Source organism: Cydia pomonella, chromosome 16, assembly GCF_033807575.1.
Source record: "Cydia pomonella isolate Wapato2018A chromosome 16, ilCydPomo1, whole genome shotgun sequence".
Lineage (NCBI taxonomy): Eukaryota > Metazoa > Arthropoda > Insecta > Lepidoptera > Tortricidae > Cydia > Cydia pomonella.
The window spans coordinates 10,597,717-10,618,919 of NC_084718.1; the positions used below are offsets into that span (position 1 = coordinate 10,597,717).

The 21,203-nt window shown below is 34.6% G+C and overlaps 1 protein-coding gene across 1 annotated transcript in view; it reads right to left on the reverse strand.

Annotated features, from left to right (window-relative positions):
• The window catches only part of LOC133526083 (EF-hand domain-containing protein D2 homolog), a 32,977-nt gene extending 13,556 nt beyond the window's left edge, over window positions 1–19,421 (reverse strand). The window contains exon 1 of the mRNA XM_061862536.1: window positions 19,161–19,421. Within this exon, the coding sequence (XP_061718520.1) occupies window positions 19,161–19,330 (170 nt within the window). The 5' untranslated portion in view covers window positions 19,331–19,421. The remainder of the gene's footprint in view (window positions 1–19,160) is intronic.
• Between the last annotated feature and the right edge of the window lie 1,782 nt (window positions 19,422–21,203).

A 21,203-nucleotide genomic window follows, 5' to 3' on the forward strand; every position in this document is an offset into this window, starting at 1 on the left:
CTAACTTAAGAGAAACAGAATTTAAATAAAATTTTCAATTATTTTCTGGGTTAGAAGAGAAAATCTCTTTGGTGACCCAAAAGTACCTAATTAATTCCCGTAAATTATTAGTACCGACATTGCAAATACAAACCATTATATAATTTTAAAATCAATTTTACATATAAATTAAAACTAACCAAACGTCTCGGCGACAAATAGCATGAAATCATATTTCATATCTTTGGTGTTTAGATTCATTGTACCATTATCTAGATAGCTAATCAACACAATTACTTAACAAACACATTCATTCCGGGTGGATTGTTTAAAATACTACCACTTTTGTTTATACTGTACGCTGTTTCCAGACAAAGCCTACCTATTTGTTTTAGGCAGAAGTTATTTTACTTTTAAATAAACAGCCACATACGCAATGTGTTGCGAGACATCTACCTTCCTGGTTTTCAATTTCACCTGTCACAAACGGAGTCTGGTTTTTATTATGTTCTCTGACGATTTATTATCTTGGATTTTTAACTGTTACGAGGATAGGAGATGACCGCTGCTTCATACAAACATAGTCCCCATTTTCGGGTTATTCCCACTAGTTACCACCAAGTAATGAAATTTATTGTATTAACTGTAAATTGAATTATTTATACAAACGAACAAACAAATCGGTCAAAACTGACAGAACTAATTTCGTTCTTTTATTACAGCTACTTCATTAAGTACTTATAAGTTATAAAACATACACAAAAAATCCCAGTAGTTACCACTGGTAACAACTTGGTGGTAACTAGTGAAAACAACCCCTATTTTCCTGTCTAGCTATTGATTAACGTTTGTATGGAGGAGCAGTCGTTCCCTTTCGTCTCAAGTAAAGAACAAGATCAACTAGGTACAGTTATTAGTATGTAACAGAGTATGTTAAAATGAGTACCAACATTGAAGATAGTCAACAGTCAATAGTGATGAGATGGTACCTATTAGGCTGCGAGTATATGATGCTTAAATAATTTATAGCATAGATTAAATGAGGTCATAATGACACGTTTCTAACTTCGTGTAAATTATTATGAAAATCAACACAACATGTAAATTACTAGGGAAAGTGCATTGCATCGTGATGGATACGTTAAATCTAACAACATTATCATTAAATGCTAACGGCCCTACTAGTAGAAACTATTTAATCTTTCTGTACGTAAGTATACCTACTTAAATCTTAATGGAATGTATATTATCATCATTATATATTTTTTACATTTTTCTGCGTTGGCTGTGTTGAGAGCTGTGGTTTAAATAAAACAGTTTATTTATATAGATACCTCTAGCGCAGTTCCTCAAAGAGAATAAAATGTTTATAAATATAGCGAAGGCATTCGCTGCGGGAGATATTTTTGTTTACGCATTAGCGCGTGTTACTACTTCGGTTTGTATGCGGTTAGTATTATTTAGACATTCAGTTTGTCAATATAAACGATTCAATATATTTCACGTGTAATCTTTCTTAAACCTTGCGTAAATAAGTACCAGAGTTAATCGTTTTAATGGCTCACGTAGTCACGATGTGTTAAAAGTTTTAGGTGATCGTGTTATGTTGTAGATAGTGTGTGTTTAATGCGCCTTAGCTTTCATCTAGACTCGTATGTTGCGAGGGATTGACCATTTATTGTTACTATCATGCCCTGCAAACTCGACAGAAAGCTAGTTAAATTGTACAAGCTTTCTATTATTGTAACTGAGTACCTGCAGTTGAAATAGGTAGGCATAGAGCATAGAGATATTATATCACTTTCAATACGCACTCACCTCCTAAATAATACCTACATGAAAATAATTAGTGATTGAAATGATACTATTAAGTTCAAGTAATATTAAGTAATAGCTGACTTTTATCTTCGCTGTAATATGAATACAATATATTAACAAAGGGTAGGAGTTAAAACAACCTAACCCCAATTCAGTGAAACCTAAGTTCGGGCGGGTTTGCCTTTAATCAGAAATCCGATCTCAAACCAAATAAGGTTATTTTTAACAGTTCTGTTCGACGGCTATTTCAGATTCAAGTTCCCGGTAACCTGCATTGTAACACTTGTAACGTAATTCTTGGATGTTATTTATTGTCAATTTTAACATCTATAGCACTATGTTGCAGAATATAGCGATGAGTTTTGTCGCATTGCGCTGCATCAGACAGCAAGCAATTTCAACTTATGTTAGTGCCCGTACAAACATTGGCGACTGGCGACTATGTAAATAATATTATGCCGAATTGATTAAATAATTTTGTTTAAGGTAAATTTTGTGATGAAGATAGCTGCTGCAAGGTATAGGATAATATTTTAGGGGACCCTAGTTAACTAGGAACCCTTATAGTGTTTAACCGTGTCTACTTAAACGAAAGGATGACAGAAGATTGTAACTTGACCCTCTTAGTTTTAATTAGTAATTATTATTAACCATACAAATATGAAAAATTATTCTAATAAATTTTCATTTATTTCTTATAATTCTCAGATAGATGATTCATCTGCGTAATTTAAAATGGTAATTTTATGATTCTATTAAACTTGCTAAGGTGTTAACCGGTGAATCAGTTCCTACTTGCAAGACACATTCACATATTCGCGTCATATTTCTTGACTAACGGCGAGTATGGCTAAACCGACTATGTATTATATAAACATATTGATATTCTAATATGATCATAATAGAAAGAAAAACCATACTGTACAAAAAACCTTTCACAATCTCAATTTTCCAAGCTTAAATTCTGATACAATAGATTTTTAACATTCTTCAGTCCTCATTAATGCAATTACAAATAACGTAATCTGTTCTTAACTTAAATCGACTTACGACTTACATCTTGCCGTAGGGAAGAAGCTTGTAAGTCAGGGCATATCTCCAGCGATCTCACATGTCGTGCGAGATTCCAATTCCAACTTTATTGAAACCATCGACAGACGAATACGCGTCATAATATTGGCAGTCATCTGTTAACGAATCGGGTCAGTGGCAGTAACCGGCATCGACACGCCCGACCATCGCCTCCGTCGTCGTTAATCCAATTCGCCTGCTGGTGGCAAATCAGGTCATGTTTGAAGAAACGGCCGGGTCTACTAGCATTGGCTTTGCTGTTTGTGATGCCGAATTCGCACTAAATTGCCCCTCAACTGGCGTCCACGCGAGTTTAGTTTTACTTAATTGTGACAGTTAAAATAAATAAATAAAATATACTTAAAATAAATTATTATTATAGGGACATTCTTACACACATTTACTAAGTCCCACGGTAAGCTCAAGGCTTGTGTTGTGGGTACTCAGACAACGATATATTAATATATATCCAAATACTTAAATACATAGAAAACGTCCGCGACTCGGGAACAAATATTAGTGTTCATCACGCCCTTACCGGGATTCGAACCCAGAACCATCGGTTTCATAGGCAGGGTCACTACCCACTAGGCCAGACCGGTCGTCAAAAGTCAAATAAAGCTAAACATTTTAGGTTTACGCTGAGCTGCCTGCTTCTTATATTTTTTTTAAAATACTACGTCGGTGGCAAACAAGCATATGGGCCGCCTGATGGTAAGCAGTCTCCGTAGCCTATGTACGCCTGCAACTCCAGAGGAGCTACATGCGCGTTACCGACCCTAAAGCCCCCCCCCCCCCCTCGTTGAGCTCTGGCAACCTTACTCACCGGCATAATATTGTTAATTCAACTTAATGGTGGGCTGTCCACTAAGAACATAATTAACAATATAAATAATCTTATAGTTAGTAGTTAAGTACCATCTTCTTAATACTTTTTGTTCTATTCTCTACTATCGTATAATATTTGCTATCCTGATTTGCCAGACGTTTGATATTCAGGATAAATATAGTACTCGTAGCAATCTCGGCAACCTTGTCAACCTGTTAGAGGTAATAGTTCGTGTCATTCATGATAACGCGCAGATTTAACCTTTAATATTATGACAATATGAGTCGAGGCACACGTCTTCGTGTATGACACTATCTATAGACCGGAATTCATAAAACTCATCATTATCCAGGTTCATCTCGCACGGTCAGCTTAACACGCTAATCGCAATATTAACGTATTAACTAAACGTTTTAGTGTAGGTGCAATAATACATTTACCATACCATACCATAGTTTACTTTTTTGTACATAGTGTTTGTTTGTCTTTATGTTTTACTTTTGACTCTCAATTGCTCAAAGGTTGACTGGAAGAGATCCCTTATAGGGATAAGTTCGCCTTTGTATATTGCAACCATTATTATTTTTCATTTTATTGTATCTTTCCCTGTCCCTTACGTACAATAAAGTGTTTACATACATACATTTTGACTAAGTATACCTATATATCGCGTTCTGGAATCGAAACGTATATATCAATATGTTTTCACAACATATAATTTCCGTCGGCTATTTACTTATCCTCACACTACAAACCTACTCGCAACACCACAAGCATTTTTGCACCTTATTACTATATATTGAATAAATCAAAAACGGAAATGCTGTTCAATATTAAAGAGGCTTATTTATTACCAATGTTTGTTTACTGTCCTGCTAGTTAAATTAATGTGATGCGCTAAATTTATTCGAGTTTACATCATTATATAAACACCATGTGCTTCAACATGTTTCTTCACAGCGCGTAGCGATCTATTAAAATCAGAGTTTTACTAAAATATTCATAAAATAAGGTAAGTGAAATTAGATAATGTTATCTAATAAATGTTTGAATATTCAAATTCAATATTATTCTGTACAATTTTATTATAATTTAGGTTTTAAGTAGGTCGCATAAATTGCGGAGCTATACGAAAAGGTCATAGAGTTATAACGACAAATTAGAAACCCAAACGAACAAAGCTCGTTCGTTATTATAACTTTATTAACTTTATTTTATATTCTGTACCCGTAGGAAAACCTTTTAAGATTTCGTAGTCAACTATATAATCCTTATAGTTTCGCCATGTTCGTCTGTCGGTCCGTCCGCGGCTTAGCTCCGTGATCGTTAGTTAGTGCTAGAAAGCTGCAATTGGGCATCTACACACAAATCATGCATGTTAACAGAACGGTAAAATAAAAAGTACAAACATTTTTATTTTTGGGTTTTTGAATTATTTTTTTCGCTTTAACCAATGGTGTGGGGTATCTTTGGATATCCACTCGTAGGTCTTTCCAGACGAATAATAGGGTCTCCAACAACCATTTTTATAAAGTATTATATTTTCGGAAATTATCGCACCGAAAGAAAAAAAATATGTTCCCGTCCTGTAACTTTTGAACCATGGATACAAAAAATATGAAAACAAAGCCGCTGACGAAAACTTCATAAATACTTTCAATGAAAACTATAGCGAACGCAAGATCGGTCCAACCTTTTTGAGTTATTGCAAAAAATCGTCTCTTCTTAGTAAAAATCCGTAAAAAGCGCTGCAAAGATAGTCCCTTGTATTGTAATGTACATTATACTTACTAATAGCCCCCGTTTAGCCTATTCCGACAAAATGGTAAATACGAAACCCTACACTGAGAATGGCCCGACATGCTCTTGGCCGATTATTGTTATTAGTCCAGTTTTATCAGGGAGCAACTGACCGGCCGGCGGCGGCGGGGAGATACGATATGACGTCTACATCCTACCCGGTAGCACATAGATACCGATTACTAATGTGTGTGTATAGTCAATTTTTCAGTCTTAAACTATAACTGCGGGCTAAGCACGGTTGCATTTTTATCGCCTGTCACCATGCCTGTCACGTTCTAACAGGTATGTAAGTGCGAATGTGACAGGCATAGTGACAAATGATAAAAATGCAACCATGCTGCCACCGCTGGTAGTTATATGTTAACGGCACCAATCATGAAACACTTAGATAAGAGAAAATTTGGAGCGTTTTTGATATTTCACCGACAACTGTAAAATTTCTACCGCTTTACGCTTTAAACGTTAAATGTCCAATTCTTCCTTTATGTTTTCTATGTATTTAATGAAAGCTACTGCAATTGGTTTCTATAGTAATAAACCAATTAAAACTGTTTTTTTTTGCTCCAGTCATGGAATGTATGGCGCCATTAATTTTCAAAATAACAAATATCAATGAAAAATTAAACTTAAGCAGCTCTTTGGCTCTTGTTTATGGTAAAATGTTGCCAGCGATTAAAAACTGATGGTAAATACTTGTTTTACAGCATTTGTCTATACCATTCCATTACTGGTGCCTGTTTCATTATAGGGGTGTTTACTATAGTGGCGGTAATAAGATACTTATTCTATTTATTTTCATTTTTCATGCTCTGAAGGTGGTTTATTGTTTAATTATGAAGCGGGTTGAATTTCAAATTAAATTAATATGTTTCTACTTTAAGGAGGTTTAATTTCTAACTGCTGCATTTTTTAGGGTTTCGTAGTTACCTAGAATCTCATAAAGTTTCGCCATATCCGCCTGTCCGTCCGCGGCTTTGCTCCGTAGTCGTTAGTGCAATTTGGCATGAATTACATCAATCAATAATCATGCAAGGCGACAGAACAATAAAACAAAAGTACATTTTTTTAACCCCATACCTCCCATACAAATTGGTATTTTTTTATGCATTGACCCAATAGTGTGGGGTATCGTTGGATAGGTCTTTCGAAACAATAAGGGTCTCCATACTCTCCACTTCGTTCCTTATGCTTGTAATGTACGGATATTCGGCTCCTTGGTGTAAGTCAAAATTGTCGAAATTTTCTGTAAACCGATCTGTCACAAAAATACACAAATTTAAAACTTATTTTTGTGAAATTTAAACTAAAATGTTGTTTTCTTTGATTATATATTAATGGCCGAGTGGATATGACGTCCGACTTCCCGGACTCCGACTTCGCGAGTTCTAATCCTGGCTCAAATTTCGGAACTCATGTACGAAATATCATTTGATATTTACCACTAGCTTTTCGATGAAGGAAAACATCGTGAGGAAGCCTGCATACATCTGCGACGAAATTCAGAGGTGTATGTGAAGTCTCCAAACCGCATTGGGCTAGCGTGGGGACTATAGCCCAAGCCCTCTCGCGCATGAGAGGCGGCCAGTGGGACGTATACTTATAGGCTGAATTATTATTATTATATATGTATAAGCTTATTTTACAAGCAATCTTTGGGGTACTGTCTTTTTGATAGACGTACGGTATTATTTTCAACGATACTATAATTTGGACACTCAAATAACGATAAATCATACACTGAGCATGGCCCGACCTTCCATTCAAATAGCTAACTCCCGATTCTATAAATACCTAACAATCCTTTTATCGCAATTAAGTATTTAAGCTACCTAATACTGCAACTCTGTACTTACTAATATTTAACTTTCCTCGTATTCGAAATGAAAAGTAGTGTTTAACTCGGGTGAAAACACCCGTTTCTGACTCAAACTCCTCTTCCTCGCGTTGTCCTGGCATTTTGCCACGGCTCATGGGAGCCTGGGGTCCGATTGACAACTAATCCCAAGATTTGGCGTAGGCACTAGTTTTTACGAAAGCGACTGCCATCTGACCTTCCAACCCAGAGGGTAAACTAGGCCTTATTGGGATTAGTCCGGTTTTCCCACGTTTTCCTTCACCGAAAAGTGACTGGTAAATATCAAATGATATTTCGTACATAAGTTCCTAAAAACTCATTGGTATATACGGATTGCAAGTCGCACGCTAGGCTACTAGCGCTCTGACTCAAACCATTTCTGACTCAAACTCTAACTATACATCGTCGGGAATTGGCGCCTTTGATCCCTTGGTTAACTATTCTTTATTTACTATTACCTTAATTACCTACACTACTTATAGTGCTTATTATTGTTGCCCATAGGAGAACTCAGTAGTCACTATACAAACATATACGTTTCATTTCACACCCTTAGTTTGTGAATTGTGAAATAAAAGTAGGTATCATATATGTTAATCCAGATGATTGACTTGTGTGGCACATAGAAGTATTTTGGCAAATATCATGAGTCATAGCTAAGTCATTATTGTTTACATTCTTACCGGGAACAGACGTGAACATTATGATTCTTAAGTGAAGAATAAGATATACATTTACAATGCATTATATATAACAGAGCCTACCAATAGTCTATACAATATTTATACATACATTATATCGCGTAGTCGGTTCCTATATATATATATATTTATTTATTTATTGGAAACACGTTTACATGACATTACAGTGTGCCATGAAAGTAGTTACATTGAAATTACATTATGATACATGTCTTATATGAATGTCTATGATTCGAGGTCGTCTTTCTTAAATGAACGTATATCTTGATATGCTGCTGATAGTGAGTTTTATGTAATAAATACCAAAAAAAAGTGAATCTTTGAACAACTTTTACGACTAAGTATGTTTCGCTATTACCTATGAAAAATTAGCTTCACATTCACATTTTATGTAACTTGGCCATTTCGTTATCACTACGTAAAAGAAAGTAAGTACCGAAGTTAATATCTTATGGGTGGGGGGTCATTTATACCCGTTAACCTTTAATGCAGAAAGACTTGTCGAGCTATCAAGCACAGTTGTATGGAATTGTATTGCAGTGTAAGGCCTACTTGGCAGTGTAAGTCGAATAAATACATACATATAGTGTCATGTATATTCTCTGTCGCATATTGGATTCCGCGGGTTCCTAGTGTTACGTTACGTGGCTGCATAATCCCATTGCGCAGCAAGCAGCGATATTTGTAACAAACTAGTGTATTTTTGACCCCAAGATCCGTTACGCCTGCGCGGAATCTAAGAGTATACTTATATACAGTTTTTATTTTTGATATAACAAACATAAACTAGACTTAGGTTTTAGAACTATAAAAGAATACTAATAGACTGTTTAATTTAGTCTTAACTATCAGAGCATAATTAATTTTTGAAAATATTTCGTGCGGCAAAGTATTTTGTATTTACATCGTGGTCACTTGTGACAGTTGTGACGTCGCGTCATTAACCCTTTACCTCATCAGCCGGGCTAGCACATGATTGGCGCCACAGTATCTCGCGGCGAGATAGACTACCCGTCCCTCTTAAATTAACATAGTTGGCAGACCATATATGGTTGCAGTAGGCCTAGCACACGATGGGCGCGACAGTATCTCGAGGCGAGATAGACTACCCGTCTTTTTCTAAGTATGTTAATTCAACGTCACATCACATATAACATTCAACTTTATTGACAGCTATTAAAGTTCAAATTTAAACAAAATATTTTTATGACATACGTTAAGGTGATGCGACGTTTTGAGTTAAAACAAAGTAGTGATACATTACGGCCTTTGATTATGCGGTCGTATCAAAAATACACGCTGTATAATAGGTCGCTTAAAAGTTCAATTAACATGGCTTAGTAAGCGTTTGGATAACGCCCTGGAAAGTGTTAACGCGTGTAGCTGTTTATTTCTATTGCTTTTCGAGAAATCATCTCAACGAACTAATATAAGTGTGAACCCCGATCACACATTTTCACATAATTATTGTAATGTAATGGATCTCAAGGTCTCTACTAGTTAAGGTGACTTGCGACTGCTCGAGTGCGCAGAGTCTGTGGGAATAACAATCCGGTGCAATATTGCCGCTGCATTTTGCAACACTGACACAATACGTCTGCGAATGCCTGCGAAACGGAGCGCTTTCCCAACCAACATGCTTATTGTTTCCTATTTAAAAACCTTTTTTACAAACTTGGAAACTATGAAATGGCGGCTAGATTTAATTAGCTATCAAATTGTTTTTCGATTCCGGCCACTGTAACAATGACCGCAACTGTATTACTCAATTTTGAGGAAGTTCAGAATAAATTTATTGTTATAACAGGAAATAATGGATCATTGTGGCGTGTAAAGTCCTGGGTTTGGTGCTTAATAGATGTTAATTTTATGTTCGAGGCAGTGTGCAAAACATGTTTGTATTTGATGATGATGATACCTACACGACTCCCTGACACTCAGGTCTAGATGAAAGCGAAAAACGTTACAAATTCCCAAGACCCTTAAACTGGAACTCATCAAACGTGAAAGCTGATCCCATAATAACTAATAACTAAGGGATTTTGGTTTTCACATAACGTATCAAATAGCTAGTGAAATTAACATCACATAAAGTTGCAAATTGACTTTTATAGTTATACGGCAAAATGTATGTACCTACTACCTAATACAGTCGCCGTCAAAGATCTGTTTATACTTTTGCACCTTCCCCGTTTGTAATACGGCGGCGCAAAATGTAGACATTTCTTTGACGTCGAAATTGAATCAAAAGTAACAAATAATGTCTACATTTAGCTATATGCTTTAATAAATTAAATTAAAATGTACTCGTACTTGTCTGAAATCCTGAAAATTGTGTACCATGGTTACTGTCAATGACGCGGTTTCATGAATGACATTTCTTGTTTACCCGGTATACAGTGTGATACGAGGCGGCTAATCTTATCGGATACGAAGCCGTTAGTTACGTAGCTGCGTAGCTTCGGCCATTGCATTGACGAGTTCTGCGTACCTGTCGTTTATCGCTACTTGTAAATATGACATATTTTCACTGTTAAAATGACACATTAATGGTAATATTATTGTAATCGAACGCAGGATATTTCAAAATAAAGTGATATAAGTATTAAAATACACGCTGAGTCACCGAGTCGATGGAGATGTCAACTATTGGGTCGCTTCCGCCCCGTAGTGGAATTCGAAGATTACAAATTGATCTTAATTTGACATCACTCGCAGTGCATCTCGCTCGTACTCAATATTGATGCAAGTGTAGTGCGCTGAGCTGAGGGTCACATCAAAATAAGATCAATTTGTAAAGTCCGAATGCCGGACCTGTGTATGTTCACAATTTGAGAGGAATTGATAATTTACCCACAAACAAATGGAGCGTTTCGATCAATTTAACGCCGACCGCATATGGATGATTGAATGATTGTGGCTATAAGCGAAGTGCGAAAGTAAGGTCCGGAGGCATTGTGTCTAGACTTTAGCCAATTTAATACGTGGCCTTTATTCGTATTTGTGCTCTACATTGTAATGTAATGTAGTTGTAAAGTACCTATACTCCCAGCCAGCACAAACCTTCTGAGTAAGTTTTTTATAATAGCAGTCACAGAAACGAATTGCTGAATAAGACTACCGTAATTAGCTGATTTGGCGCTTACTCAGACGTTACTCAAGCAATTTGGGCACAAAATTATACCGCTAATAGCTGAGTAATAGCAATATAACACATGGATAAGTTTTGAATAATTGTACGACAAGCTGAGTATCTTCTGCATAAAAGCATTTTGTTCTTTTATGCAAGTATTACAGCTCTGTTATCCAGAAGATGAATGAATGATGAATGAACTATATGCTTAGTTCTTCAAAGCTCAGATATTCAGATGATACACAGCTTTAAGCTTATTTCAGAACATTTTATCAAGAATTTATTCAAATTAAATTTGAAGTTGACATAATCGAACACAAAAATAAATTAAAAGTGCACGCGTTGTTTGGTGAGTGACAGCTAGCATCAGAAAATAAATGGCCAAATTTTAATGTCCTAGCGGTAAGTAAATAATTTTATACGCTATTTGTGCTTGAAATAATAAATTCTAGGTGCGCATGCAACTTTACCGTGTATTCATATATACATTTCGTGCAAAATTTTTACGCGCTACCTGATTAGCCAGGTTTTTGAGAAATAAACAACATTTCGTCGTTGGTTTGTTTTTACGAGTGAAATATTTTTTATGTTCTTATACCATTTGAGGGTTCAAAAGTAACCTTGTAATACTTTTTACAAGAATATTATACCGATTTTGTTATCATAATTGAGTTTTCGAGTATAAAATTTCTCATCATTTAATAGGTTATGTTATTCATTATGGCGACGCTCATTCTGAATAAAGTCTGCTTGCACAGCGGCTCCTCTTCTAATGTCTGCTTAACAGACCTTATGTGTCCACTTATTCAGATGTTCTCTGGTTAAAAGTGTTCTGCCCACAACATATTTTCGATAACTGTTCTATAATCATACACACTCGTAATATAAATCAAACAATTAGGATTCAGTCATAAAATAAATAAAAACCCACAGTATAGACCTAGGTCTATATCTTTGTTAAGTATTTGTTTTTTTTTAGCTCTAATCATATTCAGATTTATTATTAGTTAATACTTATTCAATATAAAAAGTGTTACGACACTAAAAATTACAACTAACGTAATTAATGTAGTACAGAATAAATAAGTAAGTATAGTAGGTTTTAACTACTTACTACACCTCTGTAGTGTTTAGGTACTCTCCTCGGTTCGGTCGGTGCGGGCGCGCGGCATAGGTGTGTTAACCCCCCCGCCTCCCCACTCGCTCCGCCGTAAAACACAGTATAGTCAATCAGTCTGCCATCAGAGTGCATGCGTACGGCCGTTTGTGGAATATCCTACCCCTAACCTACCCCTACCCTACCCCTACCAAAACCCTAAAAAGTTTTTGCATGACGTCTGTTATGTAGGTAACAAGTTTAGTCATCATTTACCTTTTATAAATGCTCTAGCCGGAGAGTCACAGATGAAGCACCTTATTCTTACATTGACTATAATATTTTCTTTGCCATCCCTAACTATAGGAATTCCATTTTCAAGAAGACTTTGAGTTTCTGCGACAAAATCTTCTAAATACTGACTAAGGTTCTTTGGTTTTCCTGATCCATAATAAATTCCAACTACAAGAGGCTCTATTTCTGGTTTTTCGCAGATATTGCAAAGAATTGGCCAAAATTCTTTTTTCGAACTGTTGAAAATAGGTAAGCCATCAAAATTCAAATTTAATTGTATAGATTCAGGGATTTCCATCCATACAAAATTTATTATTTCTTTTAAAGGTTCAATTAGTCCTTTGTGCCAGTATTCTCCACCGTCAATTTTTTTTATTACGACATTTCTCTTAGTCTGTAATAATGTTCTCGGGTCTACTGGCAAAACTCCTGGCAATCTGTGATTGACGACAGCTAATAATTCCCTTAAGGCTTCTAGAGAAATGTTTTTATTTATGGCCCATTGTTTTAAGTTATTAAGAAATATTAAATTTTTTTCATATACCGTTTCACTTTTTTCAAAATTATTGGAACTCGCATCACTATCTTCAGACCTCTGAATTGATTCATAATCTTCACACAATGTAGATTCATAATTATTTATTACGGAACCCGTTTCTATGGATTGTGGTCGCACTTGATTTGTACTTGGATCAGATGAACTGGAAGAACTTCCTTCAGTCGTTTGTGGATTAGCACAAATAGATTTTTTTATGTTTTCATACTCGCGCAAGCACTTTCTTCGTATGCCTCCTGTTCTTTTTCTATTTTTCCATGAATTGGAGATGTTTTTAGCATTTTTTTTGATAGGCGGCATATTTATTTACACAACACATTTAACGCGCACGAAATCGAAATGTCAAACTACTAGCCGCATAAATGCTGACAAATATTACAAAATAGTTCTGCTAGCTTAAAATATGTCTACTTTTCGTGAATACTCAGCCAACTTCTGCATAAGAATCTGTTACTTTTGCTTTTACCCCAGTTAGCTGCACATGACAGTAATTTCGTACTTAAAGCGGCATAAAGTAGTTATAACAGCTACCTTAAATTCTGTTAACTAACTACATGCTTCATAACAGGAACCACACCCTACTTTATACAGTAGCTGTGTAACTGTCAAGATGTGGTGTGTAATACAGCTAAAAGAGAACAGAACCTCAATTATTCAGTACTTTGCTGGATAATAGAATCTTATACCAGTGTTATACAAAAGGTTACACAAACTCTTGAGTAACAGGTCTATTTATGATGACTATTCAGTTTTAAGAAATAAAATCGGCAAATTACAGAACTAACTCAGCTAATAGCATTATCATAACAAAAAACAACTTTAATACAGAACTTGGCAATACACACAGCTTCTATACATATATAATAAAGCTTAACCCTGCATAAGGTTAAATTGTTGGCCAGTTATATGACTTGTGTGCTGCCTGGGCTGTTCTTTAGTTATTAAAACGTGTATTAAACAGTTTACTTTAAAACAGTTAATATTTATTTATGAAATCATACACCCACTTAGTGTAGTGTATCGTGAAATTCAGTTATATCCTTGTAACAAAAACTGGAGGCAAAATATTTTTTTAGATCTATAAGTACGTATTAAAAACAAGATGGTTTAATAAAGTCTCTTCGCTTGAGGTCACAACATTGCAAGTAACCACTTTTGTTACTTAGTACAAAAAGGAAAAGTTGTATTGTTAAGTCAAAGTCAAATAATTTATTTGCCATAGGTATGCGAGTATAAATGTACAAATAAATCGTATTTACATTTGAATAAAATTTACATTAAATTATTATTTACAAAAAATACATTATGTTATTAAATACATCCGCACTTGACCAGTCAAAGATTAATTAATAAATTAAATTAAATTATCCTTTTTAAACAAAAAGTAACAAATGAACAATACAAAATGAAATAAATAAAAGATGTCAATTACTAAATGTCAATTTATAATTTAAAAATAATTCTAATCTAGTGCAAACAAAATATTCATCAATTGTATAATAATAGTCTGCTTTAAAAAATGTTTCAGATTTCTGTCAAATGTGTTTATATCGCTACAGTGTTTAATGTCATTTTTTATTTTGTTGTATAGCATAATGGCTTAATTAGGTATTTATTAGTGAGTAGTTTGTTTTACGATGACGGTCAAAAAATTCTAAATCTCAATTACCTGGTCTACTTTTTTCCCATAGATCTTTTTACCTGCATGCATTAATTCATTATCACAGTACGAATGAAAATTGCATGGCGATACTAAGTAATAGTACATTGTGCAACGAGGGGGGTTAGCGAGATTTTGGATACGAAGGTGGTAACCCGAGTTTGCTATATTCTTACCCTCGGAGTTACACACTTGCGACGAAAAAACTAATTTTTAAGCGAAAACCGAAATAATTCTTAGATAAGGTGAAATATCAAACATTGGTCCGCCATTTTGTAATTTCTTGACAGGTTAGGCATCGACAGCACAGACCTATTCGGCATTCAGCCACGATTGAAAATTATGTAAAAATATTTTAAACGGCTCTTAAATTAAATAATTTTAAACATAAACAAAAATATTAAATTATAAACGGTCGTATTTTAAAAGTAAAACTCTATTAAGCTACTTGGTTTGTATGAATAAGTGACATAATGTAAAGAAAGCTTTAACTCCCAGGGAGTTACAGCTTTTTTCCACAATCCATAACTCCCGCGGGAACTATATATATGTATATATATAGGCCTATATATATAGGCCTTTGTCCTTCAGTACACCTGCATAAAATATGATCTTTTGTGCAAGTGTGATGAAAAGTCAAATAACTAATCAGGTATCATTGTATTCGCCTAACGACGCTATAATAAATAGTGCATAATAGACGATATACATTTTGTAAGGTGATACAAAAACTATTTGTTATTTATTGGTGTTCGTAAAATAATAGATAACGAAATGTGCAAGTTGACCGATAGCAGTGAATCATTGTTGAGTCTCACTCGACGCACTTTACCGCAAACAGAACGTACGTCTATAGAACATTTGTTATGATTAAGTTGAGTGACTAATTTCCGAGTTGTTGTAAATGTCATTAAGGCGGTGATACATACACAGAGTTAATGACGTCAGGAAGTAGGCATAACATAATTTAACAGTACTCCCCCTTAGGAAGCAATAAACTTGTCCGTCTGTATTTTCCGCTGGAAATGAAAAGGTGAATGGCGAACGTTTCTGATTTCTGAAGTGGTACGTATTCAGAGTTAGGGCATTATCCGTTAAATAACTTATGTATAAATAAATAAAGAAAGTATAATTATGAAAATACTTAAATTAAATCATACAAAGTTTAAGCCCATCAACGTGCTCACTAGCGCCACTGGAAAATAATTGTGATTGTTTAAATTTAGCGATAGATATTTATAAAAGAGGGCCGCTACGTACTGTATTTTATATTTAAGTACTTTTTGAATACATCAAAATAGTTTTTATGTTGCTGGATTTGTCGATCTACGAACTCAAAACAAAAACGGCCGTTTTAACTTTGGGCGCCTAGATTGACGAATCCAGCAACGTATAAACTATAATGATGTATTCAAAAGGTACTTAAATACAAAATACAGCACGTAGCGGCCCCCTTTTTTAAATATCTATCGTTAAATTTAAATAATCACAATTATTTAGCAGTGGCGCTAGTAAGCACGTTGATGGGCTCTTAAGGTCCAGGTCCAGAGGGCCTACCGCGACGTTCGACGTGTTGCCTCTCTGTCGCACTTGTACATTTGTACGTAAGTGTGGTTCGCGGTAGGCCCTCTGATACACTTCCTACGCGTTGAATATACGCCTCCAAACAATATTTAATGCAATTATTTAATTATTGTTGACAGCGGTGTAAATATAGTAATGGCAAAACGGGCCATTAGCCCCCATTCGGTAAACAAATAGAAACATCCCAATAAGTAATATGTTGTGACAATATTCGAGTGATCGCTTATTTATGATAATTATAATCAAAGCTCGAATTTAAATACATACTTATAACATAACTCACGCGTATGGTGTCGATATGGTGGCGGAAGTATTTGGGATTTGAATTACGTCATACTTCCGTTTTAAATACTTATAAATCTGACTAAACGTGACAGCAGGCTAAATTCTAAATTTAAAAACAATAATTGCCTCTTGTCACTCGCGGTTTGTATGTTGTACCGTTTGTATATTAGATAATGAAAGTTACTTTTATTTACATACTTAGCTTTTTTTTATTTTACGTAAAATATGCCTGAATATGAAAGTCAAGGAGGCAACTCATAAGGCAAGTATAATGAGCATAAGTAAATAGATGATCACGAATCACGAATGCTTATTATTTTTTTAAGAGGAAAGAGGACGGCTGATTCTCCATACAAAAGTAGAACCCATTTTCCTATCTGGATATTGACATTTTGAGAAATATTTTTAAATAATTTGATGTAAATTAACCACAGCTATGCCCCTACGATCGACTTTTTTCGATTTATGTATTTTTTTTAAAGTAGGAGCGAATAAAGTATTTCATACAAAATTTTAGATGCTTCTAACTACTATAATAATTAAATATTTTAAAAAATCACACGCGCTTTATATACAACAAATTATGTCAACATATTTTTAATAATGTTAATATCCAGAGAGGAAAATAAGGACTACGTTTGTATGAAAAGGTGATTTCGCGCTGGTCCTCTACTTTCGTCTTAATATCCAAAGGAATTGAAGGAAGGTTAATGTTACATTGTGGTGATAGTAGGATAAGATAAATGTGATTATGAACACTAATGTTACAATTATATGTTTTGAAACAATGCAATACTTTCATACCTATAGGTACAGGTACCTAGAATGTGAAAGATAAACTAAAATGCCGACTACTTCATGCAATGCCGAGCCCCGTAGAGGCCAATTCCGTGAAAGGATTTGCAGTGAAGTTTATTGCAGTGACCGTGAGAATCCTGGATGGTAATAAGTTGGCTAATGAAAGCCAGTCAATTATTTATTCTCAGCTCATCTCGTAAACAAAACATGCGGCATGAGTGAGTATGCTATTCATTCATTTGTCTCCCACGATGAGCTACATTTTGACTTACGCTGGTAGGTATTAAAATAAAATTACTGGCTAGAAATATAAAGGCTGATTGGATTTAACAGTAACGCCGTACCTATATTTAGCCGCGTCCTAAGATTGGCCTATGTTGGCTCAATATGTATATAATAGCTAAGTAGGTATAAGACGCTGACTGCACTAACTAGGAATTATTTTTTTAGGATACTAGTTAGGATGCTAGTTAAGACGACTGAATAAAGTAAGCTACGTGAAGTGCTTTAGCCATAATCTTCGTGGATTACGTGGGTCATGTCATACTGAACAACGGTTACTTTACTACACGGGAGCAACCACAAAATCACGAAAAACATAATCTACCACGTCATGTGTCACTCATGTGTATTGGAAGTCCCATAGAAATATGGATATATGATCAAGAAATGTATGAAACCCACCGCCAAATTATTTTTTAAGTTTGTTGGCTTGATTCCATACTAAAACTTTCAAAGAAGGTACTCATGGGAATAAGGCCCTTTCACCTAGCAGATTGGGTAAGGGTTAAAAAACATCCTATAGTTGTTAGATGATAATACTTATTTATATTATTGTAATATTATAGGTTTCTAATTATCTTCTATTGAGTGAATAAAATTACTCAACCTAACCTAAATCCAAATTTAAATTTCAGTTAAAAAAGTAGGTTGCAGATATTGGGGATTCTAATAGACGATAATTGTACATTAAGTCGCGGATACGTCACAGTCTTAAAAATCTTAAATGTTAGGTAAGTATGTATTATTTTACAAACCTACAAATCTATACAGATTTATCATCTTGAATGAAAAACATCTCTAAGCAAGGGTATACAGCTGTACTAGGCCTTGCGCACAAAATAAAAAAAATAATGATAAGTTAGCAATTATTTTAAGGACTCCGGCGGGTTTTTGCGGTTCTTCATAGGCTTACCCACGTTTAACTAACGATCGTATCTTCCTCGGTACCTCCTTATCGTTCATAAGCATGCAATAGCATCATGGTAAACTAACTAAAGATACTGCTTTGTTTCTCAGACTTATGCTATACAGTAACCGACTAACGAGAAATGTTTTATCGAGAAGTAACATAAACCCGAATAAAAATCTTGAAATTACGGAGTTGCGAAAATTATTACTTAGACACGCAAATTAGAAATTTTTAAAGATTTTAGGTATTAAGTACCTATATGTATGATCAATTGATCATTGAAATAAAGTATATTGATTAAATAAGTAAAAAACTAAATTGTAAACAGGTAAGATATTAAAAAACGACATACACTGAACTTAAAATCTCTTCCATTTTGGGAGCTCAGTATCTGTATTGTAGCTAATTTAAATTCCTCAGTACCTACAGTACTTAGCTAAAAAATAAAACTGTAAGAGAACTAAGAAAAATGCAAATCGAGCCGGGCAGGACAACAAAACACTTACTTGTTGAAGGTCAACTCGTATTGTTTTATTTCTTTCCTGGAGAACTCGTGAAATTCCGTGTAGACATTGACGAATCTGTATTTGGGTTTGATTTCGAGTCCTTCCTCGAGTTTTTCGTTTATTTCTTGTCTCCGGGAGAGGATACCGCTGAGTTCATCGGTTGCCGCCATCGCGTGATACCGTGTGTTTGTCGCGGGGTCGTGAGGCTGCGCTCTCTTGGGAGGCCGTGCTAGTACTGGGCCGGCTGTGGCGTAGTCAGTGCTCGCGACTGCCCTCCGCGGCCGCGGGGGACGCTTCGCGCCACTCGAGCCCTAGATTTTAGCAACTACTTACGTCATACGGTGGGCTGAAAATTGAATTTAATATATCAATACACTTTCCTATAATATATTTTACTAGATATTATTAAATCACAAAATGATACCTAGTTTTTTGGTTAAGGAAATATGTGTATTTTTTTATGTAAGTATGGAGTATAATGAGCATATAGGGAAAATCAGGTTCTCTCTGAAAAAAAAGTCAAAAGTGATGAAGAGCTGAAAAGAAAAACGGTAACCTAAATCCCACAAAATCTTTTTGGGAATAATCCACATTAAAATATTTCCATATGAAATATTTTAATAGACTTTTTAATTGTATTTTTAATATTAAAAAAGAATCGAATAGGTAGGTACTTACTTTATTGTTAAAATAATTTTGTATTGTTTTTTATTACTTACAGAAAAAAACAATTAATTAGTTTTATTTATTATTTAAGTAGATTAATTTAACATTTAATTTTATTTTATATACGTTAAGTTGCCTCATTATAATATATCTTTTTACTTAATTTTGAGCTTGGTATCCTCTTGGTTATGAAAAAAAGATTTTTTTTTGCCAAACTAATGGTTCCATTTCCTTTTTTCACATACCTTACCTACATAATATATCTACGCTGGAAAGGAGAAATGGGATAAGCGACACGCAGCTAACTTTACAGGGGAGCCATAAAACAGCAATAATTTCTAAATAAAAATATATAAATATTCGTAATGAAGACGAATTTCTTCAATGTAATTTTTTTATGGTTATAGTGATATGTTCTATATCATCTCATAATTATTTTACCTTTAATTGGGTTATCTTAGAATTTAGTGTCGCAGCAAAATGATCGTAAACATAAATTTAGATAAAATTATCTTACCGACATGTTTAACAAGAAATAAGTCAGGTAAAAAAGTCCAAGCTAAATTTGTCATAAGGATTAATAGAGCAAAAAATATCTTATTGCAAAATATGCTTATTTTATAGTCAAGTAAAACAACATATATGTAAAAATCGACATGAAACCAATCAAGATAAATTATCTAATCACTTTTCAAGAACAATTTCAAACTCGAAAAAACTGCTTATGATACAATAGACATATTCAACCTAAATAGGGTGCATCCTATGAATTTTATTGTTATCATATCAACCACAAGGAAATGATTATCATAATAAAAAAAAGGCTAAGAAATTCGTTAGTGTAGCTTTATTTCTAATTAGTAATAGTAGTAAGTAAAGTCTTAAGATCACATTAAATAAGTGACCCTTTTCTATTTAAGATCAAAATTGCTTACTAACTGTCAAGTAATTTATATTTATTGAATACATACTACATTAAAATAACTCTCCTAGCTTTTTTTACGGTTCTTCCGACCCGAAAAATGTCAAGCTAATTATAACATACCTATAAGAATGGGATATTTCATATTTGAAATAGTTATAATCAGCCGGCTATGCAGCCTAAGGCCAATATTGGGGTAGGTTATGTCGTCGAGGGAGAGCGTTGGTGATATGCTTCTCGTCGCTTCCGTGTCGGTTTTCGTAAAATCTTTTATCATGCAAGGTCGATATCATCCCACGATGTAGTTTGCTCGTCGATTCGACAGGTTGGTTCTTCTTCGTCTGATTCGCTGTCGGTTTCGTCCAGTTGACATATTTCTCTTGCTGCTTTGATGAACTCGCCTTTATCGTCTGCCATGTTGAGCCACTCAGAGGGGTGCCTGGTGTAATACTCCA